General features: G+C 41.0%; 2 protein-coding genes across 4 annotated transcripts in view; both read right to left on the reverse strand.

The window, feature by feature from the left end:
- Positions 1–15,757, reverse strand: part of PPIL2 (peptidylprolyl isomerase like 2) — a 70,731-nt gene extending 54,974 nt beyond the window's left edge. Inside the window, exons 1-5 of one of the 2 annotated variants that reach the window (XM_061466061.1) lie at positions 15,641–15,757; positions 15,500–15,549; positions 14,657–14,702; positions 13,683–13,745; positions 13,470–13,521 (exon numbers count right to left, since the gene is read on the reverse strand). In XM_061466061.1, coding sequence (XP_061322045.1) covers positions 13,470–13,521; positions 13,683–13,745; positions 14,657–14,702; positions 15,500–15,549; positions 15,641–15,672 — 243 coding nt within the window. In that variant the 5' untranslated portion in view covers positions 15,673–15,757. Of the gene's footprint in view, positions 1–3,621; positions 3,691–13,469; positions 13,522–13,682; positions 13,746–14,656; positions 14,703–15,499; positions 15,550–15,640 lie in introns of those variants that run through there. The other variant, XM_061466062.1, reaches the window with a different exon arrangement.
- Positions 15,758–17,751: 1,994 nt separating this feature from the next.
- The window catches only part of LOC133275562 (protein HIRA), a 36,904-nt gene continuing 29,625 nt past the window's right edge, over positions 17,752–25,030 (reverse strand). For both annotated transcript variants that reach the window (XM_061465579.1, XM_061465580.1), the window contains 5 exons: positions 24,402–24,507; positions 22,690–22,812; positions 21,416–21,579; positions 19,406–19,494; positions 17,752–18,825 (listed from right to left, as the gene is read on the reverse strand). In XM_061465579.1, coding sequence (XP_061321563.1) covers positions 18,709–18,825; positions 19,406–19,494; positions 21,416–21,579; positions 22,690–22,812; positions 24,402–24,507 — 599 coding nt within the window. In that variant the 3' untranslated portion in view covers positions 17,752–18,708. The remainder of the gene's footprint in view (positions 18,826–19,405; positions 19,495–21,415; positions 21,580–22,689; positions 22,813–24,401; positions 24,508–25,030) is intronic.

Consider the following 25,030-nt stretch of genomic DNA (forward strand, 5'->3'; position numbering starts at 1 on the left):
CAAGTTGTCTGAAGCATCAGAACCCTGGGAGTTTAAGGCACAGGCAGCCCACAAAAACAAGGCTCACTGAGCCTGAGAGCTGGGATACATTTATTTACAGTGTTGTAGTTTGACACAGTACAGTGCTAACAGAGTGAACCAGCTCAAGATGTCACACAGCTGTCTTAGCACAAACTGAAAGGAAGTTCACATGAAAAGCTAACAGGGAAAGATCACTGCTGCTGCTGAGAAGTGACAATTCAGAAGGGACCTCTGATAAAAGTCATAAAACCAGCAAACCATTCTGGTAATCAATCTCACTATCTTTTCTGAAATGACTGTAATTTTTCCTTTACTTCTGTAGAAGTGTAGCAGAGCCCATGGAATAAATAGCAATAATGAAAAGAAATGGAGGCACAAATTCTCTGGAAAGGTGCTTGGGGTCATGAAGGGAGTCTCAGGAAGGGTCTTTGGCCACTTAATCCCCAGGTAGCAATTCCACAGAAGAAGGAACTGAGATGGCAGCTGAGGTTGGGGTAATGTTCTCCTACTCCAGAGAGAATGCTGCAAACTAAGCTAACTCCTGCTCTCTCAGGCTTTCTCAGAATGTCTATGGCATCCTCCTGGTGCCCTAACGCTGGAAGGGCTGACACAGGGAGGGAAGAGCTATCAGGCTGGCAGACACTTTTGGATGATCAAGCTGTTCCCTCCCCAAAGCCTTCCCCAAGACATTAAAGCTGCAAGCACACCCAAAACAATGGTTAGCCTTCAGTAACATGACAGGGAAGCCCACGTATGCCAGTCCTTTCATAGGGTAAGTGTGGGATTTTGGCACCTCGCTGGCATGACAGGGCGTACCATGTCACCCCGCCAGCACAGCCCACCAGGATGGTCAGATAGCACTTGACTGGGGCACCCAGAGACAAAATCCAGCCCAGAAAGCCACAAGGCTGAGTCAGGATCTCAGATACATAAAGAAACCCCAACAAATGCTTTGACTGTATCAGCTGTCAGGGACAGTTTCACTGCCAAATTGATTGTTAAAAACACACACAGCACAGGCCTTTTAAAAGAAACAACTGGTTCTTTTCTCAAAACATTCACCTGAACAGATCAGGGAGGTTTTTATAACCCAGACAGCTCTTTATAAACAGCTATGAGCGGAGATCTGGCAGCCACGGTGCCGACACTGCCAGTTCAATCATTACGACAAAAAGTGATAACAAAATCATGTGAAACTAAGTCAGTGGGCTCTTTCTGCCTAATCAAAACTCATACTCTTGGATCAGAGAGTACAGGTTATGACAGCTGGACACAGTCATTTACAGGAACACAGTTCTCAAACTGTTTTCAGCCATCTGGCAGGCTCATTCGTGGCCACAGAGGTAACCATCTCTCTAATTTATTAGCAGGAGCAGCAATGAGGGCTAATAGGAATAAGATGGGAAGGGAAAAAAAGAGGCCAGTTTAGGTTATATTTAATTAGGCGATGGAAGATCAGGGCTGCTGTTTTTCCTTTAGTGGATTCTCAAAAAGCAATCCCCAAACCCCAACATCTGCACACTGCTGGGGTACAAAGACAGCAAATGCAACAGCAGCTTCAGCAATGACTTATGTGAACGCAGAGCTTTATTCATTTATTTATCTTCCTAAAGGAACAAAATTGTCATGGTAGTAGTAGAGAAACAGCAGAGTTGCCAAAATGAACATATGATTCTGGACAGATCTATTCAACCTAAACAACTATTAACACAAAGCAGCTTCCATCTGTGCGCATGTTGTGCAACAGCCCAAAAATTCTGTTCCAGAAAAAGCTTCTTTAGAAATAAAACCACTGGCAACATTGATAATTTGAAGGAAGGCCTTTAAATTATCTTCCTGGCAGACTTGACTTATCCCCAAAACATGTAAGCAATCATCTTTAAACAAAAATGGAAGCAGTTCCCTAAGAAATGGTTTAGCATGATCGAAGATTCAGATTTATACCTTGACAGAAATTTAGTGGAAAAGACAGACTAAACTGCTGTACAGACTTTAAAGACAGCAAAAGCTGTAGTACATTCTTTCATCTGTCAACATATGACGTACTGTTAGAAGTGCTGCCAAGTCCTCAGACTCGCACTCTGTACCCAGGGAAATGGTATGGTGTTTCAGGTCACATCTTTCCATAATATGGAAGAAGGTTAGTTTTCAGCATCAGTTACTCCTGGTGCATCAGCTGCTTGTGCTGGCATCTGCTCCAAAATAAGACCAGCATTTATACAGTCTTATGTATCAACAGTAAATAAAGAAATAGTGATTTTCATATAGGAGTTGAAATACACACAGAGCTTGGAGTCTTCAGTAGAGTTTTCATCCTTAAAGAAGTGCTGTATATGAGCATCATAAACTTTTATTGCCGCAGACTGGCCTCCTATCAAGTCTGTATACAAGAAGTGACTTTGGTGTCTCAGTTCATGCCCTTTGGAGCAGCTCTGCATTTTGGCTCAGCTGGCAACAGCTTTGTGCCCAAGCACTCCCATACCAAATCATGATGGAATTTCCAACTACTGAGAAAGGAAGTTGTTTGCGCAATGTATTTATGAAAAGAGATGGAAACAGAACAAGTTGTATATAAGAAAATATCAGGGGAAACATAATTAGGGCAACACCTCAAGAATATTTTGAGAAATTGATTGACAAGTCTTGATGCACAGCAAGACAAAAGGGGGACTTAGTGTTTTGTCAAGGGAAATCTTTGGAGAACCAGAACAGCAAAACCAGGTGATGATCTGCTACAGAGGATTGCTATGGCCTACAAAGGCAGCTGTGCCTGAGACCAGGATGCGTGGTCAGGCAACTGCACATGGAGCAGTGACAAAGAAGGAAGTCCAACCTGCATGCTGCGACTTCCAATAGGTCCAGTTTTAAAAGACATACAGATTACACAGGAAACTATGAAAGAATATGATATAGAAAACCTCTATCTTTTTTTTCCCCTCTCAAGTTATTAATTTCACATGAAAATAGGGTTATTTTGTGTGTGGGTGAATCTGCTTTTATTTATTCTCCGTTAAAAGTCAAAGCTTTCCAGCACCATCACACAGTTTGTTGCCATGGAAATGACCATTATGCCACAAAAAGGCACTGGTCTTCACAGGAGGAGACAGCAGGAGCAAATGAGTCCTAAGATGAGTTGAAGTAGTTGTTTTCATGTCTGTCCTATTATTAATAAAGCATGAGAGCTCAAATACTGCATACACAGCTCAAGTTCAAAAACCATTTCCAACCTGTGTTTCCCCAACACACACCTACCATCCAGTTTAAGGCAATCTCCTGTGAAGAAAGCAAGGGCAAAAAAGATGTTTATTAAAAACATTTGCTCTAATTAAAATTCTAAATTCTTAACGAAATCGAAAGGCCACAAGCATCTGCCACTTCCCTTAAGCAAAAATAAGAGCTGCATATTCACTTCTAAAAATATTTTATGCAAGAATACTGGAAAGCAGACGCATTTCACAGCACGTAGTGCCAGCTGCTCCACAGCAAGGAAGGGCTAAAAAAACAAACGCAAAACCCATGCAAGCTCTTTTCTCAGCTGACTCCTCTCTCACAGGCACACTTCCACAAAGGCAGCCAAGGCTACTTTTGGCCATGACCTACTTTCTCGCAGCAGCACGAAGCCCCACAGCCTTGTGCTCTCATCTGTCAGCTGACAGCTCCTGCAGGATCCCAAAGGGCAGCATCCTGTATTGATACCCAAAGTAGAGGTTACTGCAGCGTGTAGGTTAGTGGGGCACTGTGGCAGCTCGTGGGTGAAGCATGCCGGTTGTTCCGAATTAAATCATTCTGCATCATCACTGTGTGCCTCATGAAGATATGACCTACAATCCCCACACATCAATTAGTTACACTCTTTGAATTTCTTTGGTCTGTGGCTGCACATTCTTCTTGTTAATGAAGCTCTGACCCTGTTGGATATGCAGCAGCCTGAAAAGCAATCAAAAAGGGGCTCATTTGATTCTGTCCGCACATGGGTAGAGCTGGTAACGTGTGGCAAGAGTTGTATTTAGTAAATGCAGACTTTCCCACTCTATCGACTGTAATTGAGTCAGTGTTAACATGTTCAACACTTGGGGATCAGACACCGTCCTGAATGGCCTCTGGCAGAAACACACAATAACCCAGCGAAGCTATCATGAGGGAAAAATAATGTGCCATCTCTGAACTGGCTGACAACACGAGGACCAAATCATCCAGTGCTGGCTTGGCCATTTGGTAGGTTCTCACTCACCAGAACAAGCAACACAGAGTTACTTCAAATAGAAAAGAAATCCAAACCAAATATTAATATTAAAACACAATGTTGCTTACCAAGTACTAAATTTAACTTAAGAGCAGCAAACTAATTTTGTATTAAATTCTTTGGCTCCTTTAAAAGTGAAACCTGTTACTCCTTGCACAACTTAATGTTTTAAGAAGCCCTCTGACAATTTTCTCTGCTATAAAGCCTTCAAGAAATATGGGGATAAGAGCTGAATGAATAGTATTAGAATAACTCCATGTATAACGTTACTTATTCCAGATTTTGTAAATGGATTTAATGATGATAAAAGGCACTGGAAATCCTCAGCAAGCCCACACATTATGCGAATGTGACTGGAAACAGCAGTGGGGTTTTAACAAAATAAGCCAGCCTCATGTTTAATACTTGATGAAAAACCTGGGGTCAGCATCCATGAGGCCAAAATAACCTCATGATTCAAGGTATCATTTCTACATTCAGTTCAACAGCAAAAAATGCCAGATATTTCTCAAGTGGACAACTGCCTACCAAATGCTAAAATGATGTCCTCAATTCACATTCTTGGATGAAGCTGCTGTTCAGCTGCAGCTTTCATCTATTACTGAACTGGTATGGAAACGGACACAAAAGATCCTTCATTACCCACTTCCAGACCACTGTATTTCCATATTTAAATTTTAATTAAACTGACACCATATGGTCACCAAAGCCTTGTCCAGAGAATCATAAAGATATGCTTGATAACACACATGGCTCACAGATACTAGCAATAATGTTGCTCTATCAAAGAGCAAATTAACAGAAATTACCATGAGAAAAAAGATGTGTAGTTTCATGTGCAAGATTAAACCTGCAGCCTTAATGCAGTCAGAAGTCTATCAATCCAGAGACCCACAGCCAAATACAATATTATTCATGGAAAATAAAGCTTTGTAGAAGCATCAAAAAGCTGGTCTCCAATTCTAGTGAAAAACAGGCAAGTAAGGATCAGTGGGAAACCTCATGCTGGATCTCATTTAAGGTTAGAGCATTTCACAGCTGCTAGTTTTTTAAGTGTCACAATCACAAAACCTCATCCAATGTGCACACTTCCACCAAAACACAGAAAAGGAAAAAAAAGAGACCATCTGTTCGGTCTGTAAAACCTAGATGTAAATACTTTCTTGCTGTAAGGGAAATAACTCATTAGGAATAATGCTAGACATATTTATCTGCTTGCGTCCAGAGCGGCCTTACTGGATAAAACATTGCCCATCACCAAGACAACCCCTGTCATCAAGGTTCAAAGCAGGCACAGCAGCTTGGCCAGTGACTCATGACACTGGAGGGCTTTAAACATCTCCTTTTGCTAAAGCACCTGAACAGTAAGTAGAAGCAAATCTCGTCCTCACTCTGCTTCCCAAAAATAGAGGGAACTGAAAAACAAATCCCCCTTTTAGCACAGATAAAGGCTAACTCCTAGTGGTCCTGAGTGTACTACTGTAAAACATACAGATACAACTTTGGGAGTCTATCCATCTGTTCATCAGTAACAAAGGAGAGTGGGAAAGTTTCAGAAAACCCAACAAAAAAAGAAGTCATCTTCCAAGTCATTAGCCTCACCAGGACCTCCATCCCCATGAACCTTTCTGTTTTATGACTCTTTCCAGTTATGACACACAACTTTCTGGTCATTCCTTTGGGCATGAATCATGTCCTCACATGTTTCTATCCAGGGGCCTTGAAAATTTATGGTCACTAGTCAAATATTAACTCATTTAGACTGTTGACTAAATGTCTAGTAATTTCTGAGGCAAATGAGGTAAGACAACATGGTTCAGTTGCTGCATATTGAAAAGTTCATCTCGTTCAAAGTGGATTCTAGACATTTCAGCAGCTGCCCCCAGACAAAAATGCACCTGGAGAGAGATGCTTAATAATGATGGCTGTAAGCACCCATGCCTGAAAGACTGCTACATGCCACAGGAACACAGGCAGCAACCTTCAACTGGAAACAAAGAAAAAGAGAAAAGGAAGAACCACTGTTCATCCTGGCTAATTCTTCTTTATAAGTACCTACTTCTGAAAAGACCCAAGCTATCAAGAGAAAATGCAACAAATTACTATATTCTGAAAGCAGCCTTCATGTCTCAACACAGACACTGAAACTGTTTTCTGTCTCACATTATCATGTGCAGTATATTAAAGTATACCAAAGTCTGTCAGGAAGAGATTAGAAAATATTCCCATCACTGTACCAGGAACTCAACCAGCATTTACTACATATGATTGACTCTGTTCAAACAAGACAAATTAAAATTAAACAGATGTGGAGAAGGACAACTGTGACCATTTAGGGTATAGAGAACTTAAAGGCAAGAAGAACATCTGACAGGAAAATACAAGTCTCAGCAAGAAAACGTCAAGAAAGCATTAAACTCCTCTGTACCAAACACACAGCTGTAAACACTAGCAGATACAAGCACAATTCTGGCACAAACACAAACGAGACTAAGCTGGTCAAACCCAAAATTTACAGAAGATATCTATCAGATGAAAATCATCGGAAGAACCTCTCGGCAGTCATAGCAGGAAGGAAGCAAACACTGGTTCAAGACAGAGCACGCAGTATGCAGAGCAGACTGCGAGACAGCTGAACACCTCAGTGAGTCTTTCAGTTTTCTGTTCCTGATCATTGCACCCTGCTTTTTGCAACACACGAAAACCAACTAAGCTGGATTTGTCTGAATCATTTTTCAACAACAAAGCTTCCCTTGGTTTTATTTCTGTAAGCTTTGTTCTCTGCTCTGTAATAAGCTATTACTCACCCAGAACAAAACTGTATTTCCACCCCCCACTTAAACGTCTCTTTACAAATAAACAAGAAATAACCTCCCTTCACTTCAAATGCACAAGAAAAAAAATATGGTAAGTTTAACAAAACAGAAAAAAGGGGAGCAATTGACATTTAAAACTATGCAATATCCAAAGGGTTGACTTGAGTTGCATCAGACAAATTAGGAAATATACTTTGAATTTCAAAGCTGAAGATGTGCCAACCTCTGACACGTTTGTGAAAAGCCTTCTCTAGAGAAGAATTAAAATTCTCATTTATACATCAGTTAATGCTACAACCAAATGAGACCTGAAGTTACAGATCCATCTAAATTATCACCCATTTCTCCAGTCGACAATGTAGCACACTGCCTGGATTTCAGGTACTGTATTCTGATGCTGAGGTAAAAAAAACAATGAAAGAGGGATATGCCTCACTCCTGAATTTTCCTACATATCTCAGTTGGTCAAACTATTTTGTTCTTGATTAGATAATCCCATCAATCTAGGTGTGGAAAACTGATGTGGAGACAGCCTACCTATGGAGGGAAGCACAGCATTTTCCTCTCAACATACATAACATAAGGCATTGCGTATCTAGACAATGAATGAAAATGCTCAGAGTCAGAACAATCTCTTTGGAAACAGCAAGAGTGAAGGAAACTCAAGTTACAAGGAAAACTTGACTCCTGCCACAGCATGACATCTTTAGAAGACCATCAAAATCCTAAGGTAACATTACCATCATGTTGCAAAAAGGTCCAGACAAGCACTCTGAAAATGCTTCACATTGAACATTATCTACAGCTATTACATTTTCCTTACGATGTATTCCAACAGCAGCTACTGCATGAAAGAAGTCACCTTCAAACCACAGATCCCTGTCTGATGACATCCATTATTTGTTGCTCATTATCTAGAAACACACCTGGAATAACACGATTAAAGGAGCAATCTGCAGTAAATTATCTCACAGACCATATGAACTGAGTTAAAACCCGTAGTTACTTCTGATTTAGCTAATACTGGCCACATGAAACTTAAACCTGTCCTCTTCCCTGTTCAGGCCAGAGACCTGTTCCACTCAAGTCAGCACTGGATGAGTTTTGTTTGTGATTTTCATCTTGGCACCTCTGACTCAGCAGAGTGTGAAGCTCATGCAACCCACTTACAGGAATCTATTCATGAAACTTATGGGCCTTATGACAATTATTTGATAGAGGTGGAGAGCAATTTGTAGTGAGCTATAAATCCTTGGCTGGAACCTAACCTGTACTTTAACACCTGTTCCTACAGTAATTTTTCCATACTTCTGACATGCTGTAGTTTCTTTATTCAGAATATTGCAAAAGAAGAAGAAAAATACCTAAGCCCTCTTTCCCATTATGTTCACTTTTTGAGTGAAGAACCATTTATCAGTGCTTTCTGTTTCTGTATCTGTGCTTTCAAAATACATGCAGAGTAAAAACACTTTTATGTTTAAGGAAGTTTCACCTTTGCTCCAATTTCTGCATCCTTTTCAGGCAGGATTTCCCTTATTTAGACAGCCAAAGGCTTTTTTAGTGCATGTAAACGTAAGTGCTGTAAAATTGTTTGCTCATTTTTAAAGTGGGATTAATAAATCCAGTGGTAAAAAAGTAACCTTCTCCATATCCTCTCCATTAACCTGGATAGCAAGGGTCTCTCACCACAAGACCAGCAACTGTTTTCTATGAGACTGGCTGAAAACTAGTTAATCAAACTGAAAAGAAACTATGATTTCACAATAAAATGAAGGAATAACAGCCACCAGCATCTGGAAGAGGAATTAGCTAATAAATATAGTTAAGGAATGTATTTGAGAATTACTTTCCAAAGTTTTGAAAACACAAGACTTGGTTGCATGTTTTTTCTTTTGAGGGTAAGAAATTGTTGGTTCTGGAAGTGCCTGTAATCATTCAGGCAAGAAGCACCTTGGTAAATCTTATTTCAAACAAATGATTCAAATAAAAGGGCACTGCTCACATTGCTATGTGAGCAAAGCTGGAGGGAGGAGGTGTCTACTAAGGCTCTGTCACTGCTGCCAGGCATTGCAGGTACAAGATGTGCATCTCTGGGTGCTTCCAAAGCATGGATCAGACAGGCTTACTGCATGAGGCACCTGTACTGCCACAATTAGTTGATCATATTAGTCATAATCTCACCCCAAGTCATTTTTATTTAAGAGTATGGGAGAACAATAGCAAATGTCTGTCTTGTTACAAAGCAAGACTGTGGCTACAGCTGTCTCTTCTAAGAGGGCAGATGTTCTGCTGGGAAAAGTCAGAAATTTTCAGCCTTCTGATTCCAAAGTCAGTCCTCATTTTCCATGTCAGTGCCTTATGACACTTAATAAGAAACTCTCTCTGGCCTGTAGTTCTGGATCTTAACCTTGTACGAGACAGGGCATGACACCAATTGTGCACTGCCTCTTTCAGTCCAGGAACGTGACTCCTAGTCTCATACATCCACCACACAGCATCTTCAGGTCTCCTAACCTGACTCTTGGGCATACATCAAGCCCAAACTAAATTAACTCAACTGAATCCTGTTTGCCCTTCAAGCTATACATACGCAACTACTGCTTAGCTGCACGTGGCCCTTATCGGGGGGATTGCCTCTCTGGGTTATGCAGGATCAGCAGACACATGGATTTTAGTTTGCTGTCAGCAGTGCAGAAAGAATTCACATAGGTGACCCTGCTATGAGAATTTAAAAGTAGATGCACTTGAAACAGTCACTAAATTGACTTTGGACCAAAGCCTTAGAAGCAAACACCAGAAATGAACTGAGTTTCAACTGTCTGAAAGAATTGAATTCCCACAGAAAAGGGGGAACTGGGGACAAAGACCATAGCTACTTCTGAGACAGGGGAAGAGAGATATTTGGCCAAGAGCCTTGAATGGGGCTGAAGTACAACCACAATAATCTGGCCTGCCCACATGCAGTAGAATGTCACTGAACCAGAGTGGAAAAATAGGTATTTACATCAGACACATTACAATGCAAAAATAGCTCAGCCCACATACAACATATCCATGCAACAAAGCACAATTTCCTTGAAATTCCTGTCAAAAGGCATGCTGATCTATCATCTGTTCATATTTCAGATTTCAACAAACCAGACGCACTCTGACCAATCTCACTGCTTGGAAACAGGTACTTCAGAGTCCAGCTGGCTGACTTGTGTGGGCATGCTGGTCAGGGCTGTCATATCACTGCTACATGAAACATTCTGGCAAGCTTACAATTATCTGCAAGCCCAAGAAGCCAAAGTGCTGTTCTTAGTAAAAAGGAATGAACTAACTATGACTTTCTTCTTTATTTTATGCAATTTTAGCATAAACATAAGCTACAGCAGTGTCCTGACAAAGCTGACAATAAAAGTAAGTGAGCCAATGCCATCTGACAGGCTGTAGTTCAGCTGTGAAAGATGTGTGTTTCTTCCAAAATTACTGGTCTAGTAACAGAAGTATTTTTCACCCCAAAGCATTCTTAAAAAGGATGGGGAGGGGAAGGTAATTAATTTAAAGTTGTTTTCTGGAATAGCTCATGGAAAACTCTAGACAAAGGTCAATGGTGATTTGTTTCTTCTAAATGGATATGGATAGTGATGTCCATACTGCACCTCAGGAGAATGTTCAGAAAAGCAAGAAAAAATAAAGCATGAATGAAGAGGAAGTATAGAGAAGGAAAGCAAAGGAAAAAAAAATATTTTAAACATATCAAAGAATAACTAATCTTGGCACTTCCTTTAGAAAGGAAGACTGGTCCAATAGCTTAGGATTCAGTAGCATCAGAGAAGTCACATGTAGATCAGTTCACAAACATACAATTAATGAAAGATTAGCACAATCCTACCCCCTGGGAGCACTGTGAAGGTAAATATATTTATGATTGCAAGGCTCTCCAATGCTCCACTGAGGGGTCCACTTCAGAAATAAGACAGCTAGGCAGGATTAGTGAGTACCAAGAGTGCACCATTAACACCACTTTCCAAATAGCCTCCTGACTTCTCAGAAACATTTGGCCTGTAGCAAACTGTAGCAACAGAAGCACAAGCCACAAACGATTTCATTTTTAACTTGAGAGCAAAAATACGGAGGAAATTCTGCAAACCCTCATCACCAATGACAAATGAGCAATCTGTGCAAAGTAACTTCACAAATCACCATACAAAACATGGCACTGAAGCTAATCTGGCTCAATTGCTTTTAAAACAAACCCAGAATCTTGAGTTTCTGCAAGTCACCAACTCATTACAGAAAGTATTTCCTGGTTTCCAAAATGAACAAGCTGTACAAGTAACAGAAGGTACACACACAATGACACATGAAATAGAGGGCAGTACAGCCTAGAGATGCACAAGCTCCTCTCTGATTTCCTCTGCTACCTACCCCGCCTCATACCAGCACCTCCATCCCCTTCTTGCTAAACACCATCCTCCCCTTTCAAAAAACAGAGCTAGGCCTCTGGGAAATAAAAGGCTAAATTACAACACTTCATTCAACCCCAGTCTTCAACTTATAACTCCACAGGGATGGATTCAGTAGGGCTCTGGATAGCAAGCATACAGTTTTTCTTCCAAGTGGTCTGGAACACCTTTGTCCTGTGGAGGAGAGAGCTGTAGGGTTCAAGTCCACCACTGAACAAAAGAGAAGAAAGGACTCCCCAGACAGAGCAATACAGAGGAAAGGGGGCTCATGTTGAGGGGAGCTGGAGATGCACTGTAGATCAGCTACAGAAGCACAAGTCTGGGTAAACTAACATTCCAAAGTCCAACTTCATTTGAGTGCTTTTGGTTCACCAACTATATTATGCACAACCTCCCTTTCTCTAATTACACAAGACCACTAGGCACATTACACTTGCCTAGCATTTACCCGAAGTAATTTTAAACCACATCACGGTTCACATTCTGAAATGAGAACAGGTGTCATGGAGCTGCTCCGAGTGAAAAAAACTGATCTGGCAAAATCCCAAAACTCCCAACCAATGCACAAGGCAGAAAGGTGGTTAGAAGCTGGTGAAAACAAACAAACAGCTGTAAATCCATTCCTTCTCAACAACACACTGGCCTCTTCATGTGTGAAGAAAGACCTTCAATCATCTCTCTATCACATAAACACACCTGCAGCTTGCTGTAACTGAAGAGACCGAGTCTCAGACAGCCTGTTCACGTTTAGAGTTTGGAACGCTGCATCTGTATTTAGCTTCTCCTCGAATCTGTCTGCTGGGAAAATCTTTAATCAAACACAAGATGTTTCAGAGGTAATCTCATTCCACAAAGCTGTCTGCAAACAAACCAACAACCCTGTGCAATGGCTGCCACCTACTGCTCGGGAAAGTAACTGCACTTAATAAAGGAAAAGGCAAGTTTCAGTAGCTCAAGCAACAATTTCCGTTTAAAATTTCCCTCTATGCCCTCACAAACAATGCACTCAATCTTTTAACACAGTAGAAAAAAATTAATTCCAACAAGGAAATATTTCCAGTACTTCATATTTATCTGGTGCTTTATAGTTTCACGTTACTACAGAAAAGTACCCCTTCAAAACTACCATTTATGCAGAAAAAGAAGGGAGAAAAACCACTAGGGTGCTGACCATATTATGAAATCCCAGTCTCACAGTGAACTATCACAACAGAGGCAGGTCAGAGGCTTTCTGAAACATACTGTCAACATAATTCAAAAGATTTTGTAGCTTAATCTGACCATTCATAATATCATCTATTAATCTCCTTAATCTGCATGAAGTCAAATATTCTTCTGTTTAGAAAACATCACTGCAAGTTTAGTCCAAGATGGAGGAGTGAGCTTGCCAGCCCCTTGCCCTGTACAGACTAGAACAGTGCTTATATGAGGCAGCAGGACAAAGTCTTTTCCATCAGTGATCAGCTGGGCTGACTGGGCATCGCTAGTAGTAACATGAAAGCTATTTCCATCTATACAGATTTTACCTATGCCACAGCCATAAGAAAGGCAAGATACTCTGGGAGTTTATATAAATGAACTGCACATAGTATACTATTTACAAACCTCCTTCTTCCACACACATGATCTGATTATTTTCTACTACAAAGATCATTAGCAGGATGACAGGGAGAGGCTATCAGGTTGCAAATCCAGAAGCCCTTTCTTTCCCCAGCTAAAAAGAGGTCCCTAGTAAATCTCTACATTAACTTCTGCAAAGTCGATCTCACAGATACCATGATTCAAAACAGCACTCCTGTTCAACTTCTTTTGCTTTCGTTAAGGCATTTTGTTTCTTCCACATGTTAAATAGGAAACAGAGCATAAGGGACATGTTAAACAGGAAACAGAGCACAAGGAAAGCAAAGACATCATGTGAATACACCCATTGTTACTTACTTCTCCTGTGATTGGATTGGTTCCGTACTTCTTTATCCAAGGAACAATGCTCCTGAAAAGAGAAGGGATAAAATACTAAGTGACAAGCACAAGCAGAAAACTCTGTTGATAGGCATGATTACTTTTGCCAACTTGCTAAAACCAAATGACGACCGCATAGCTGTAACCACCTCAGCAACACAAAAATAAAGCTAAGTACAGACAGTAACTTACAGTATGTCAAAGACTGTCCCATCTGGTGTGCAAACAGGGTATTCAAATGGCTGAAGAGACAAACTAGGAAAGAAAAGTACACATTCTTTTTAGCAAAACCAGCTGGACATCATGACAGAAGCAAACTACATTTTGCTGATTCACTTGCACATTTAAGTAAGGCCTACCCTAATAAAAATACTGAGTGACTGCCAATACCCAGTACCTGATTCTACATAAATCATGTTAACAACAAACCCATGAAGGGAACTGGTGCAGTTTAGTAATGTGGAGCAGCCAGCATTCACAGCCATAGAGCCACGGGACGCTGCAATACTCCCCAGCTGACACATTGGGCCCCACCAGCAAAAAAAGATGGCTCAAGCAGAAACACTCGCTGTCTTTGCACTGAAAAGGACCAGGGAGTAACTAGCGTTCATATTCAGTACTCTCTGTTAAGGATGCTTCCATAAAGCAGCCAGCTTTTACCCAAGCAGCAGTAGTTTGCAGATGAACTATTCAATTTACAAGAGGATTTCAAACCCACCTCTACTAACTTCCCTCTTTCACTCCAGCACTTAAAGCAGTAAACTCTAAACACAAAAAATTAACATAAATATTGCTTCAATCTACCTAATCACTGCTTCAGAAAGACAAGCGACTAACAGAGCATATTCTGAGAAATGAGAGGGAGACTCAAGCTACAGTTACACAAATTTGAAAGACTGAAATGTACCTAATAATTGTTCTGAATTATTTTATCACTTCCGTATTCTTTAGCCATCAGCTCCAATCTCTGCAGACACCAATCATGGAAAGTACAGACACTGGTTTAGCTCTTACCAAATTTTTTCTTGCTGTATTACTATCATAGCAAGCACAAGCCAATGAAAGTAACTACCTCAGAAGAACACGTCTTCAGTGATAGTTCAATGTCACCAGCCTGATAAATACAAGTATCATTTAATAATGGTAATGTATATTTGTTGTCTTACCTGCAGTGATCAAATGACAAACGTCTAAAATTAGTTCGTGGAAGGTCTGTTGATGAGAAAAAAACCACAAAAACAAAACAACACAACAGAATTGTAATAAATATATAGTAAATGCTCCATCCCTGGCAGTGTTCAAGGCCAGGCTGGACAGAGCTTTGGGCAACATGGTCTTGTGTGAAGTGTCCCTGCCCATGGCAAGGGGTTGGAACTGGATGATCTTAAGGTCCTTTCCAACCCAAACCATTCTCTGATACTGTGATTCTAAAGTAAAAAATAAACACTTGAAATTTACATTTTGCTACATGTATGGTAGCAATTCGCTGATAACAAGGACAGATACACTAAATTTACATTATTAATAATACTTGGACAGAGCTTTGAGCAACCTGGTCTAGTGGAAGGTGTCCCTGCCTGTGGAAGGGGGTTGGCAATGGGTGCGCTTTAAGGCTCCTTCCAACCCAAACCATTCTATGATTCTATAAACCTTACAAAACTGTAACTAAAACCAGATTTCTCCTGCAGAGCGCAAGGCCACTTCTCAAGTAAAGTTACACAAATAGCAACACATCAGAGCAGAGCTCTGTCAGACTGGCAGCACCCGGCTTGCGTTTGATAGTTAACACTCAAGCTCTGCTCTAGCAGCGGGCATAGAACTCGGTGAAGGCCGGGACAGCTCATCCGGGCGATAACGCGAATTGCTGCCGGTTTTCCCGCTGACGAGCTCCACAAATTCAGGTGCCCAGCGGCGCAAAGGCCGGGCCAGGGCAGCCCCGCCGCACCCCGGGACGCTGCGCTCTGCTCGAGGAGGTCACCTCAGCCCCCACACCTCCCTCTCGCCTTTACCTGCTTTCTTGCCGCCGTAGAACTGCGTGTACTCCGCGCATGTGATGTACCTGCCGAGACAGCGCGGTCAGTCACGGACACCCGCACCACGCCGGAGGCCCCAGGACTTCCCCCCGCCCTGCCGAGGCCATCCCCACTCACATCTTATCCTTCTGGTGCTGCCGCTTCCCCATGGCGGCGGCTCAGCGCGGGGCCCCTGCGGACGCAACTGCCCACTCCCCACAGAGACCCCTCTGCGCCCGGACGGCTGCGGCTGCTGCGCCCTTCCGGTGTCGGTGCGGCGGCGAAAGGCCGCGCCGCGGAAACACGGGCGGTGAGCGACGTTCCGGGCCGGGCCGGGCCGGCCAGAAGGGGCGGGAAGCGCGGGAGCTCTGAGGGAGCGGGGCCCCAGGCAGGAGGCTGCAGCACCCCGTAAACGCGTGTGCGGCCGTTTGCCGGCCTGAGGGAGAGCCGGTGCCCCAGGACAGGCAGCGCCCGTTGGGTTCCCCCTCACCGGTGCCAGGGAGGGACGCCGGGAAAGCCCTGTGGGAGTTTTGGCGAGTGAGTAGTAGTGAGAGTGGCTGATCCCCCCCGTGGCCTTCCCCATTTCCCCATCCACACCATTAATAAATAAAATAAACCTGCCCCTACTCCCACACTGAAAGTGCTCCTCGTTGATTTTGCTGCAGGCTTCCTTTGGCAATGTAATAGAGTGTTCATAGAGCTCATCTGAAAAAAAGCAGGTGCTGAATGTAAGCAGAAAATGTTAAAATACCCAATTTAAGAAAAATGTGCAACAATTTAAATGTTTTTTTATTCCTGGCCTGTCAGGCAGTGACAGAGCCTCTCAAGAGAAAACACGCAGAAAAACTTGGAGACAGTCCTTCATAAAGTATTCCAGCACCTCTTGGAAGACTTAATGACAAGGAACTTTCTTTCCCTTTAAATCCTATTACAAAGCGTTCATTACAAGACTGGCATGAACAGCACGAGGCTGAATAAAGGATAGACAGAATCCAAATCTTGCCTTTTGCAAGGATGAAACAGGCACCTGGCTCCTAGCTTTCACTTATCAAACGCCTCTGAAACAATCCATGTTCATTTATTCTTTCCTCATTAAAGCATCTGCTGGGAGCTGCCTGCACATTGTCAACCATCGAGAGTCAAAATCCATGGAATCCAATAGCCAGGCTCCTGCCAACAGTACCAAGCTTTGGACCAGACCCACCCTTTCCCCAGAATGCGGTATGTATATCGTTTTGATCACTTCAGTGGGTTCCATTCCACTCTATGAGGAACACAATGCCTACTGCCATGATTGTAGCCTACTTGGCAACAGCATATGAATCACAGCACTACCACCACTGCTTGTCACAGTACTATCAAGACTTCAGGCTAGAAGTCCGGAGCCGGCACACACAGAATCAAGCTGTGCTACATCTCCCACTGCTTGTTGAAAAGTCACTGATGCCATACTGAAGAACAGCTGCTAAGTCAGTTGTTTTTATTGCTCTTCAAGACACTTCAGTTGATGTGTACATCACATTGCTGTACAAAGTAGTCAGGTGGCCATAGGTCTGGCAGTTGAATACAGAGGCAACAAAAACCTCCAACTGTGGGGGTTTGTTGCCTTAAAGAACACATCCCTCCCGCTAGGATGCAGACAACCATGTAACTGCAGAACTGCCTCTCTGACCTCAGTCCCCTTCAGCTAAAGACCACAGCAGCACAGCTAGTCCTTGTCCTGGCTGAGGGTGAAGGATAGTGTGTTTCTGCTAGAAGTCTGGGGGAGAAATTGCCCTTTCACAAGGGTTTAAATACACTTACTCATTTCTGTACTCATTTTCTTACTCAAAACCATCTCAAAGTAAGGCAATAAATTGAGGCGTACCTGAATAGTTAGGTCTTAGAAAGAACCAACATATACACTCACTTCTTTCCCAGCACCATGTGTACTTTGGGAAAGAAAACAAGTTAATTAATTTGGTTTCAGTGGAATTCCAAAACCACCCCACAAGTGAACTGCTGGCAGGCCACCGGTACTGTTGTGCTGTCACAAAATGCCACACAAGGAACATGGTCGTAACTGCACGAAGTTCACTTCTTGTTGCTGCGCTGACCACTTCGACAGTGGTCAGGGAAGCCCATTTTGCTTTGTGTTGCCTGAGATAATGAGCACTCCCACACAGCTCCTGTTCTTCCAGCTGAGATGTGGCTCCAAGAGAAAATGTAGCTGTCCAGGGAGATCACAAGTACTTGTCTGATCACGCTCCCAGAGGAAAGATCACCCAGACAGTATTATTTATTTCTAGACACATTAACATGATTCAGCCTGCGTTGACATTTCTGGAGATGCTTGTGCCCTTTGTAATAATTCAAGACTTACATTTGTTCTGTTTGTTTTTTAAACCAATGCAATGTTCATTTATTTCTGTACTTACAAAAAGAGTCACCCCACTGTATCCCTTTCCCTCCCCCCTAAAATGCCTTTTACAAACATTTAAAAATTAAAAACCAGATGATGACATGTTAATTTGGTAGAATTATTTTGAAACATAGCTTTTGTAATTAGAGTTAGATTTCCTACAAGATGACTTTGTAGAGACAGCCTGATTATCGGCCAAATAAAATTCCATATTACAAGTTAGCAAATTCTAGTACAAAAATAGTCCATGTGTTAGAACAGCCTCTTATTATTATTATTATATTCACAGGAAAGAGTCTATTGGCTGCATAATACCTTAATATTTATGAAATTTCTTTTTACGTGGCTCATTCATCTAATTTAATATAGTGTTGAGCCTCAATAAATCCTCAGGCAAAAAACCCTAAACAGGGTTAAATATGCTGTTCAGTGTACTCTGAAGTACTGTGCTTTTCACAGGACATCCAAGAAACCCCACAAACAGTTCTCAGCTAGTTTTGATATTAAAATGAGAACCAGATCCAAAAGGACCCCCCTGAAGTACACATCCACGACTTTCCATAGAAACAGAGGCCACAGCTTCGATGGTTTTACTTGGGAAATGGTCTAGCTCATCCACTCATTTTCACAAATCCACTTGTGAGCTTCTTTAAAAACTAAAGCAGGTCACTCCTGGGACCCTTACGGCACTGCCCTCTTCAGGAGTGTCCCTGCTGACCGGGCTCTTGCTCCTCTTCTGTCTCTGGTTAATGCTGTTCAGCAGTTTCTCGTGGACCAGGCCCCGCAGGGAAAATCTGGGTAAATGCTATTTGTCTCTCAAGATGTCTAGCTGCTCTTGATATTCTGTGAAAAGCCTCTGGAAGCGGAGGTTCTGTCCAATTACAGGAAGAAGCTCTTTCAATAGTTCTCTCTTTCGTAAACCCTGCACAAAAACCACAAAAGCATCCTCAGAATGTATTACTTGATAACATGAACATATTGCATAGAGCTGTTTAAGATTTGTGCCCTTTTTCCTGCCTGGAGAGAGCTCTGTATTTTATGTTCTTACCCTGCTTACATGAATCCTAAAATAAAAACTGTCCTTACGTTTATACACTCATGAAGCTGGTGCAGCCTCTGAAGTTGCAGACTTCCCTACTGAGAAGGGAAGACATTTCACTGTCCTGTCACTATTTCAAAGTTGCTGTGTGAAGAATGCAAAGACCTGAACATGCAACTCTGCTCCATCTGCCTGAAACTCAAGACAGCATCAGATCTGAAACTGTGGCAATAAACATTTGTCTATGGTTTCACATGAAATAAATACAAGCGCAGTGCAAGGAGCCCTGCATATGAGATGAGAGCAGAGTAAGGAAATGGTTCCAAGGACAGCAAAAATAATGTGATTCCTACTTTGCCACTAAGTTTAATAATATATTTTCAGTTCTGTTGTCTATCCATGTCCTGTAATTTTCATGGGAAACTCTTCCTCATTGTTTTGTTTAACTGTTATCAGGACTTACCATAACTGTTGATTCCCACTGACTTCCAGCTGAGTAATGGACTGGACCCAGTAAATCCTTGCATAATTCTCGCAAACGATATTCAAACCCTGAATATTATCAGAAATAAAATCACATTCAGAAGCATTTCACTATATACAACCCCTCTACAATGCAATTGACAACATTCAGGAAGGAGTTTAAGTATCTAGAATAAAATAAAGTCAAAAACATTGATTTCTGAAAGAATGTACTGTTCTTCTAACAGCAAATCTTTGGAAAGATAAGATGATTCATAAAGGATTTATTTTAGAATTCCAAAGGGCTTTATTTTAGGTTCTCAAAAACAAAACCACTACTAAAGATAATCTACAATACAGAGAAAAACTGAAGTAGGTCTCAACCTCACTCCCTCCTCCAGCTTTTAAAAGAGCAAAACAAAGAACATTAGAAAACCTCAACAGCCAGAGAACTAATACAAAAGAGGTATCACATGAGCTGGAAAGCCACAAGATGAAAACTAGTGAAGGGGGAAAGTTGTTAGGTTGCATTTCATGGTAATACATGAATTTGGAAAAATGGAGTCCATAGTGAAGAAAATAAAAAGTCCTTCTGATACATTAAAATATTACTAAACTAGAAGAGAAATCTCAACCTTTAGCAAAAGAGCTTACAACTAAAATAAAATGCACTAAATTAATATGGATTAGTTAAAAAAAAAGGTAAAGAGAAAACCTTTAATAAAACCACACACAGTTTCCAGGCCAGCTCTATTCACCCAAAAATCAGAGGGGAGAATTCCCTTGCAAGTAACTAAGTCATCAGTTCAGGAGTAACTTGCCAAAGTATAACAGATTGAATATTTTAAGGGATTAGAATTCACTAAATGTTGAAATCATCAGAGGAATAAAGGGTCAATAATAGGATATACAATTTTCAAATTTAGCAGACCTAGGATAGCAATACATGTGTGGCAAAGCAGAATGTGCAGTGACATCCAATGTATACACGCATGCAAGGCTGTGACATCAGTGCAGCGCAAGATGAACCCTGCACACACAATAGAGATTCCTAATTAGTGAAGACTTTAAAAAGTGTAACTGTCTCTTCAGTATATGTATGACCCAAGAAGAACATTTTAATTTCAACCAGAGAATCACATGCAGTTTATCAAGCTCTTTTGTTAAATAAGGGGTGAAAAGGCAAGAATCAATGACTTGAATTTTAATTCTACCAACACCTATTAGGTGGCCTAACATGAACCACTTAGCTCCCCTCTATGTAAAATGATTACTCATGATGAGGAATAAGGCTGTATTAATCCAATGGGAACTACAAAATTTGGAATGCTGGCAAGTGGAGACACAGAGATCTTTAGAATCCAAGAAGCATAAAGTCAGTTGGTTAACCTTATTTAATATAATAGCGTAGAGATATAATGTATTCAAATATAAAACAGACACAAGTACTTTTCTTGCAGGTTTCTCTCCTCACAGAATTTAACCTGTGGAGCTCACCAGTACAGGCTGTTCAAATTTTAGAATGTAAGAAACCAGTATAAAGTGCAAGTAACACAAGCAAATTCTCCGCAGTTTCACATGCTCTGGTACAAAGTGTCAGAAACCAAGCAGCTCTTCCATTTCACATCAGGCAGCGATCATCAGTTGCCTGAGGAACGTTACATGTGGGTATGTGCTGGTTCCTCCGAAACATCCGTAGTTGCTGCCAGATAATACATATGATGTCTGACAGGCACCTGGACTTTTCTTACAATGCAGTTCCTACTGCTGAAGTCCACAGATGGCACTGTTTCCCCAGACCATGATCTGTTCACATTGTGTCAAAATAGGATTCCTGAGTATTGAGCACTGCAGGAAGCAAATGCACTTCAGCAGCTTGTTTTGGTTTTAAGTAAACACTGAGTCCAGAAGCCAAGTGCTGAAAGGAGAACATTAAGTGCAATCGTACATATAAAGCGTTTCTTAAGTCTACCAAAGCTGCAAAGAAGTAACACAGCATGGCAGATCTCACCTTCATTAACTAGGTACCGTGCATAGATAAGGAGCCAGTGGCGATATTCGTGACTGGATTGTAAGATAAGTGCTGCTGCGATCTGGTTCTCCAGGTATGCAAGTGTTGTTTCTTGTTGCACTAAATGAGGCATGGAGAACAATCTTGCAGCTTGCCTTCCTGAACTACAAAACGAAAAAATTAGCATGCCAGCCATAAAATCAGATACTATTAAATTCACTTAAATTAAATACTTAAATTCAGTTTAAGGAATAGATATTTTGCACAAGCTATTCTACGCTTATCTTTCAGAGGCATTTGGTGCTTCCAGGGTTCAAGCTTTTAATGACAAAGGCAGCACTTCATGGCAAACTGCCTTCACCACCAACTGGACCATTTACAAGTTTCAAGGTCCACAGAGGGTTTTCTGCCTCCTGTTCTTTTCCTCTTCCTTGCATTTGTCTTCTCTTTAAAAACACATGGTTATCAGCAAACAAGTATTGCCATAGGAAGGCTAATTTGGAAAATAAGTAACCCATTATTTAATTTTTGAAAACAAAAAAGCTAATTTTTCAGTCTGATTATTTTCTCTTTCTCAAAAAGAGAATGCTCTTTGTTTGCATTTCAGATATTTCTCGCAGTTAATTCCCCTTCCCCTCCAAGAGAACAGCAATCAAATTATACAACTCTCCACAGTTTCTCTCACTAGAAAAAATAACCTCTGATGTGAAGGACAGAAAGAGCACAGAAATCTGCCTGAGAAATCAAATTCAAATCCAGGTGAGGATAGGCCATTAAATTACCTACAGGAGTCTGCTCTGGCTCACACAATTCCCTAGTGGTACTTTCAGATGTTAAAACTATGCATTAGATGACTAATCAATCACACAACTTTCTCAGACTTCACCAAATAGATCCCTTGAGGATAACTGAACTACTCAAAATTTGTAGGCCTATTCCAGAAAGCTGGTAAACTAAAAATTAAAATGTAAAACAAAGTCAGTTTGGCTAATCAGAATATTGCAGCATCAAATACTTTACCCATCCAATAAAGAGAACCTTAAAATGATTAGGTTTAGAGGATGCTTTCCTGCACCTCAAGCAATCTCGAAATAACATTATGATACAGACTATAAATGTGCAAAAGTTGTAAAAAAACTCCAACACTGTATGAGCTCCTGATAATTTCAGAGCCATTAGCATCTTAAAAATTAACTCACTGATTCAACTACATGAATAAATAATAGGAAAAGAGAGAGAAACATGCTGATCAAATGAAGCAAGTAAGTGCGTACTTTGACGTTCGTCCCTGTATTACAGCTAAAGGCCCAGAACACAGCATGGCTTCTTGGGATGGTAAACTATTCCTGAAGTCTGCACATTGTGCTAGAGAGTCCTGTTTGTCGGAAACAAGATTCCTGAAAAAAAAAAAGCAAACAAACAAAACACAAGTTTGAGGAGAGCAGGCAATGGTACCAGGGGATCCAGCTCTATTCTGACTCAAAGCCCAATTTGTATTTTCACAGATAACCATAAAAGTATCACTAAGGTGCCCAACTGTTCCCACTCCATGTCCAAGTTCTGCTTGTGCTGTCATGGAAATGTCCCTCCCATCTACAACATTAATTGTGTAATAAAATTTAGCACTAGTTTTGAGGAAAATGAACTTTCTACTTGCCATTCTATGTCTATTAAGAAGTCATGCCCCAGAACAAAGACTGGAGTAAACACAGGTAATGACTTTAACAACTTGATTTTGCTTCATGTCAGGTCCCCACACCAACCAGACAAGTCATCACAGATCACAGGCATTGACAGTCTTTCCCATACATTACAGCTATTCCTTCCTATGGAGGAAGTTGACAGTTAACAGCTGGCATTTCCACACCTAATCGAGGGTATCATTTGCACTGGTTTGAGATGCCAAGAGAATCAGTGGCTCAAGCCAATGCTAAGTTTAGATCTCCAGACAGCTCAGAGGAAAAATGGCACAAATATTTAAAATACCCTTTACTGCTTTATCATGTTTAAATTTGTATGATGACTAAAGGGATTGCTCTTTATATATCCCCAAAGCTGTGGTGCAGACAAAAGAAATTATAGCAAATTCAGAGTTTTGGCCAAGAGTCTGTCCTCTGCTCCTTATTGATGGGGAGAATTTCTACATAATTTCTCAGTTTATCTAAAGAACAAATAAGGTGTTTTTTCTTTTCCAGAGCATTCACATCAAGTAGTGACTAATTTCAATTATTCTAAGGAAAAGTTAAAACAATAAGCCCTTTCATAAAGCACGCTCATTACATTAAGTGCACCTCTTACATTAAGACTGAAGTATGGGTTTTTTTTTCCCCTCCTGGAAAGACAACAAAGAATCTGTTTTCGAAAGATACTGTAAATAATTTAACCATGGCAAAATTTTTAATGGGACTTTATGCCTTGACAGAAGTAAGAGAATCCATGGAGATAGCCCACCTGATACCCAGTAAGGCACAGATTCTTTTGTAGCCTTTCCTCGTGTTTAGGACACCAGTAATGACTCTTCATGGGGATTCTCTAAGCTATAATGATTTCTTCACTCTTCCCAGACTTGACTTACTATTTTCATAAAACTTTTTAATGTTGAAGACAGAGCTCTCTTCAAACTTGGCTTGTCATCAGATACAATAAAAAGAATTCAAGGAGTTATGGCAAAATCATCGCCAACTGCTCAACAGATTCAACTGATGTATATCAGCAAAAGTATATATAGGTGTATGTCAATAAGTAAGATTATGTACCATGTAGGAAAGAGTGATAATGCTGTAGAGTAGCTTTTAAATTTTTTTAATGTTACTTTAACCATACCAAATCTTAAAAATATAAAAAGTCTAGACATGCAATAGTGAACCAACACAAAACTAAGCCTGGTGTGTGACCCTACTCAGACTAAACCTTCAAAATACGGAGTGAAACAGAATACACATCTGTTCAGCTAAGTTTTAAAAGCAGGAAATAATACATAACTTACCACGTAGAAAGAGAAGGATTAAAACAATATGCCTTTCCATCAGACATGCTCATTACAGGTATACCATGCTGAGTCAGCAAGATCTGAGAGACAGTTGCATCGCTTCCTACAAGTCAAATAGGACCAAAGTTCTTCTTTTGGAGTCTTTCATAATATTTGTAACAGTAAAAAACACTATCCACCATTAATTATCAGTCATAGCAACCAACAGAAAAAGGTTCAATGTTATTCTCAAGCACTGAGAGCAAGGTTGAGACACAAGATCATGGTGGTAAGCACCAGGCTCAGTGCAACAGCATTAAAATCACACTTTTGCAAAATATATTATCAATCTTGAGGCTGCAATTTATGCAGAACATGGGCGTTATTGGAGATGTTCTCCATATCCAGGGGCAATCTTCAGTAATTCTGCCAGGTCTTCTGTAACCCAAGAAGCCTTTTTTTTTCCCATTAAGTAAAAATTCTAAACCCCAGCATACTTAGAAAAGCATACTCTCTAAGCATAAATAGGATCGCTGGATACTTGCATTTCCCAGCATATTCCAGGCCCAGGGTTTGTGCATGTAACTTTAACAAATACCTTTGCAAACTGCTAGTACAACTACTTCTCTAAGTAGTTTGAACTAGTG

Source organism: Pezoporus flaviventris, unplaced genomic scaffold (genome assembly GCF_033815535.1).
Source record: "Pezoporus flaviventris isolate CSIRO_AGI_PZ_B2104156 unplaced genomic scaffold, CSIRO_AGI_Pfla_v1 ptg000041l, whole genome shotgun sequence".
NCBI classification, from domain to species: Eukaryota; Metazoa; Chordata; class Aves; order Psittaciformes; family Psittacidae; genus Pezoporus; species Pezoporus flaviventris.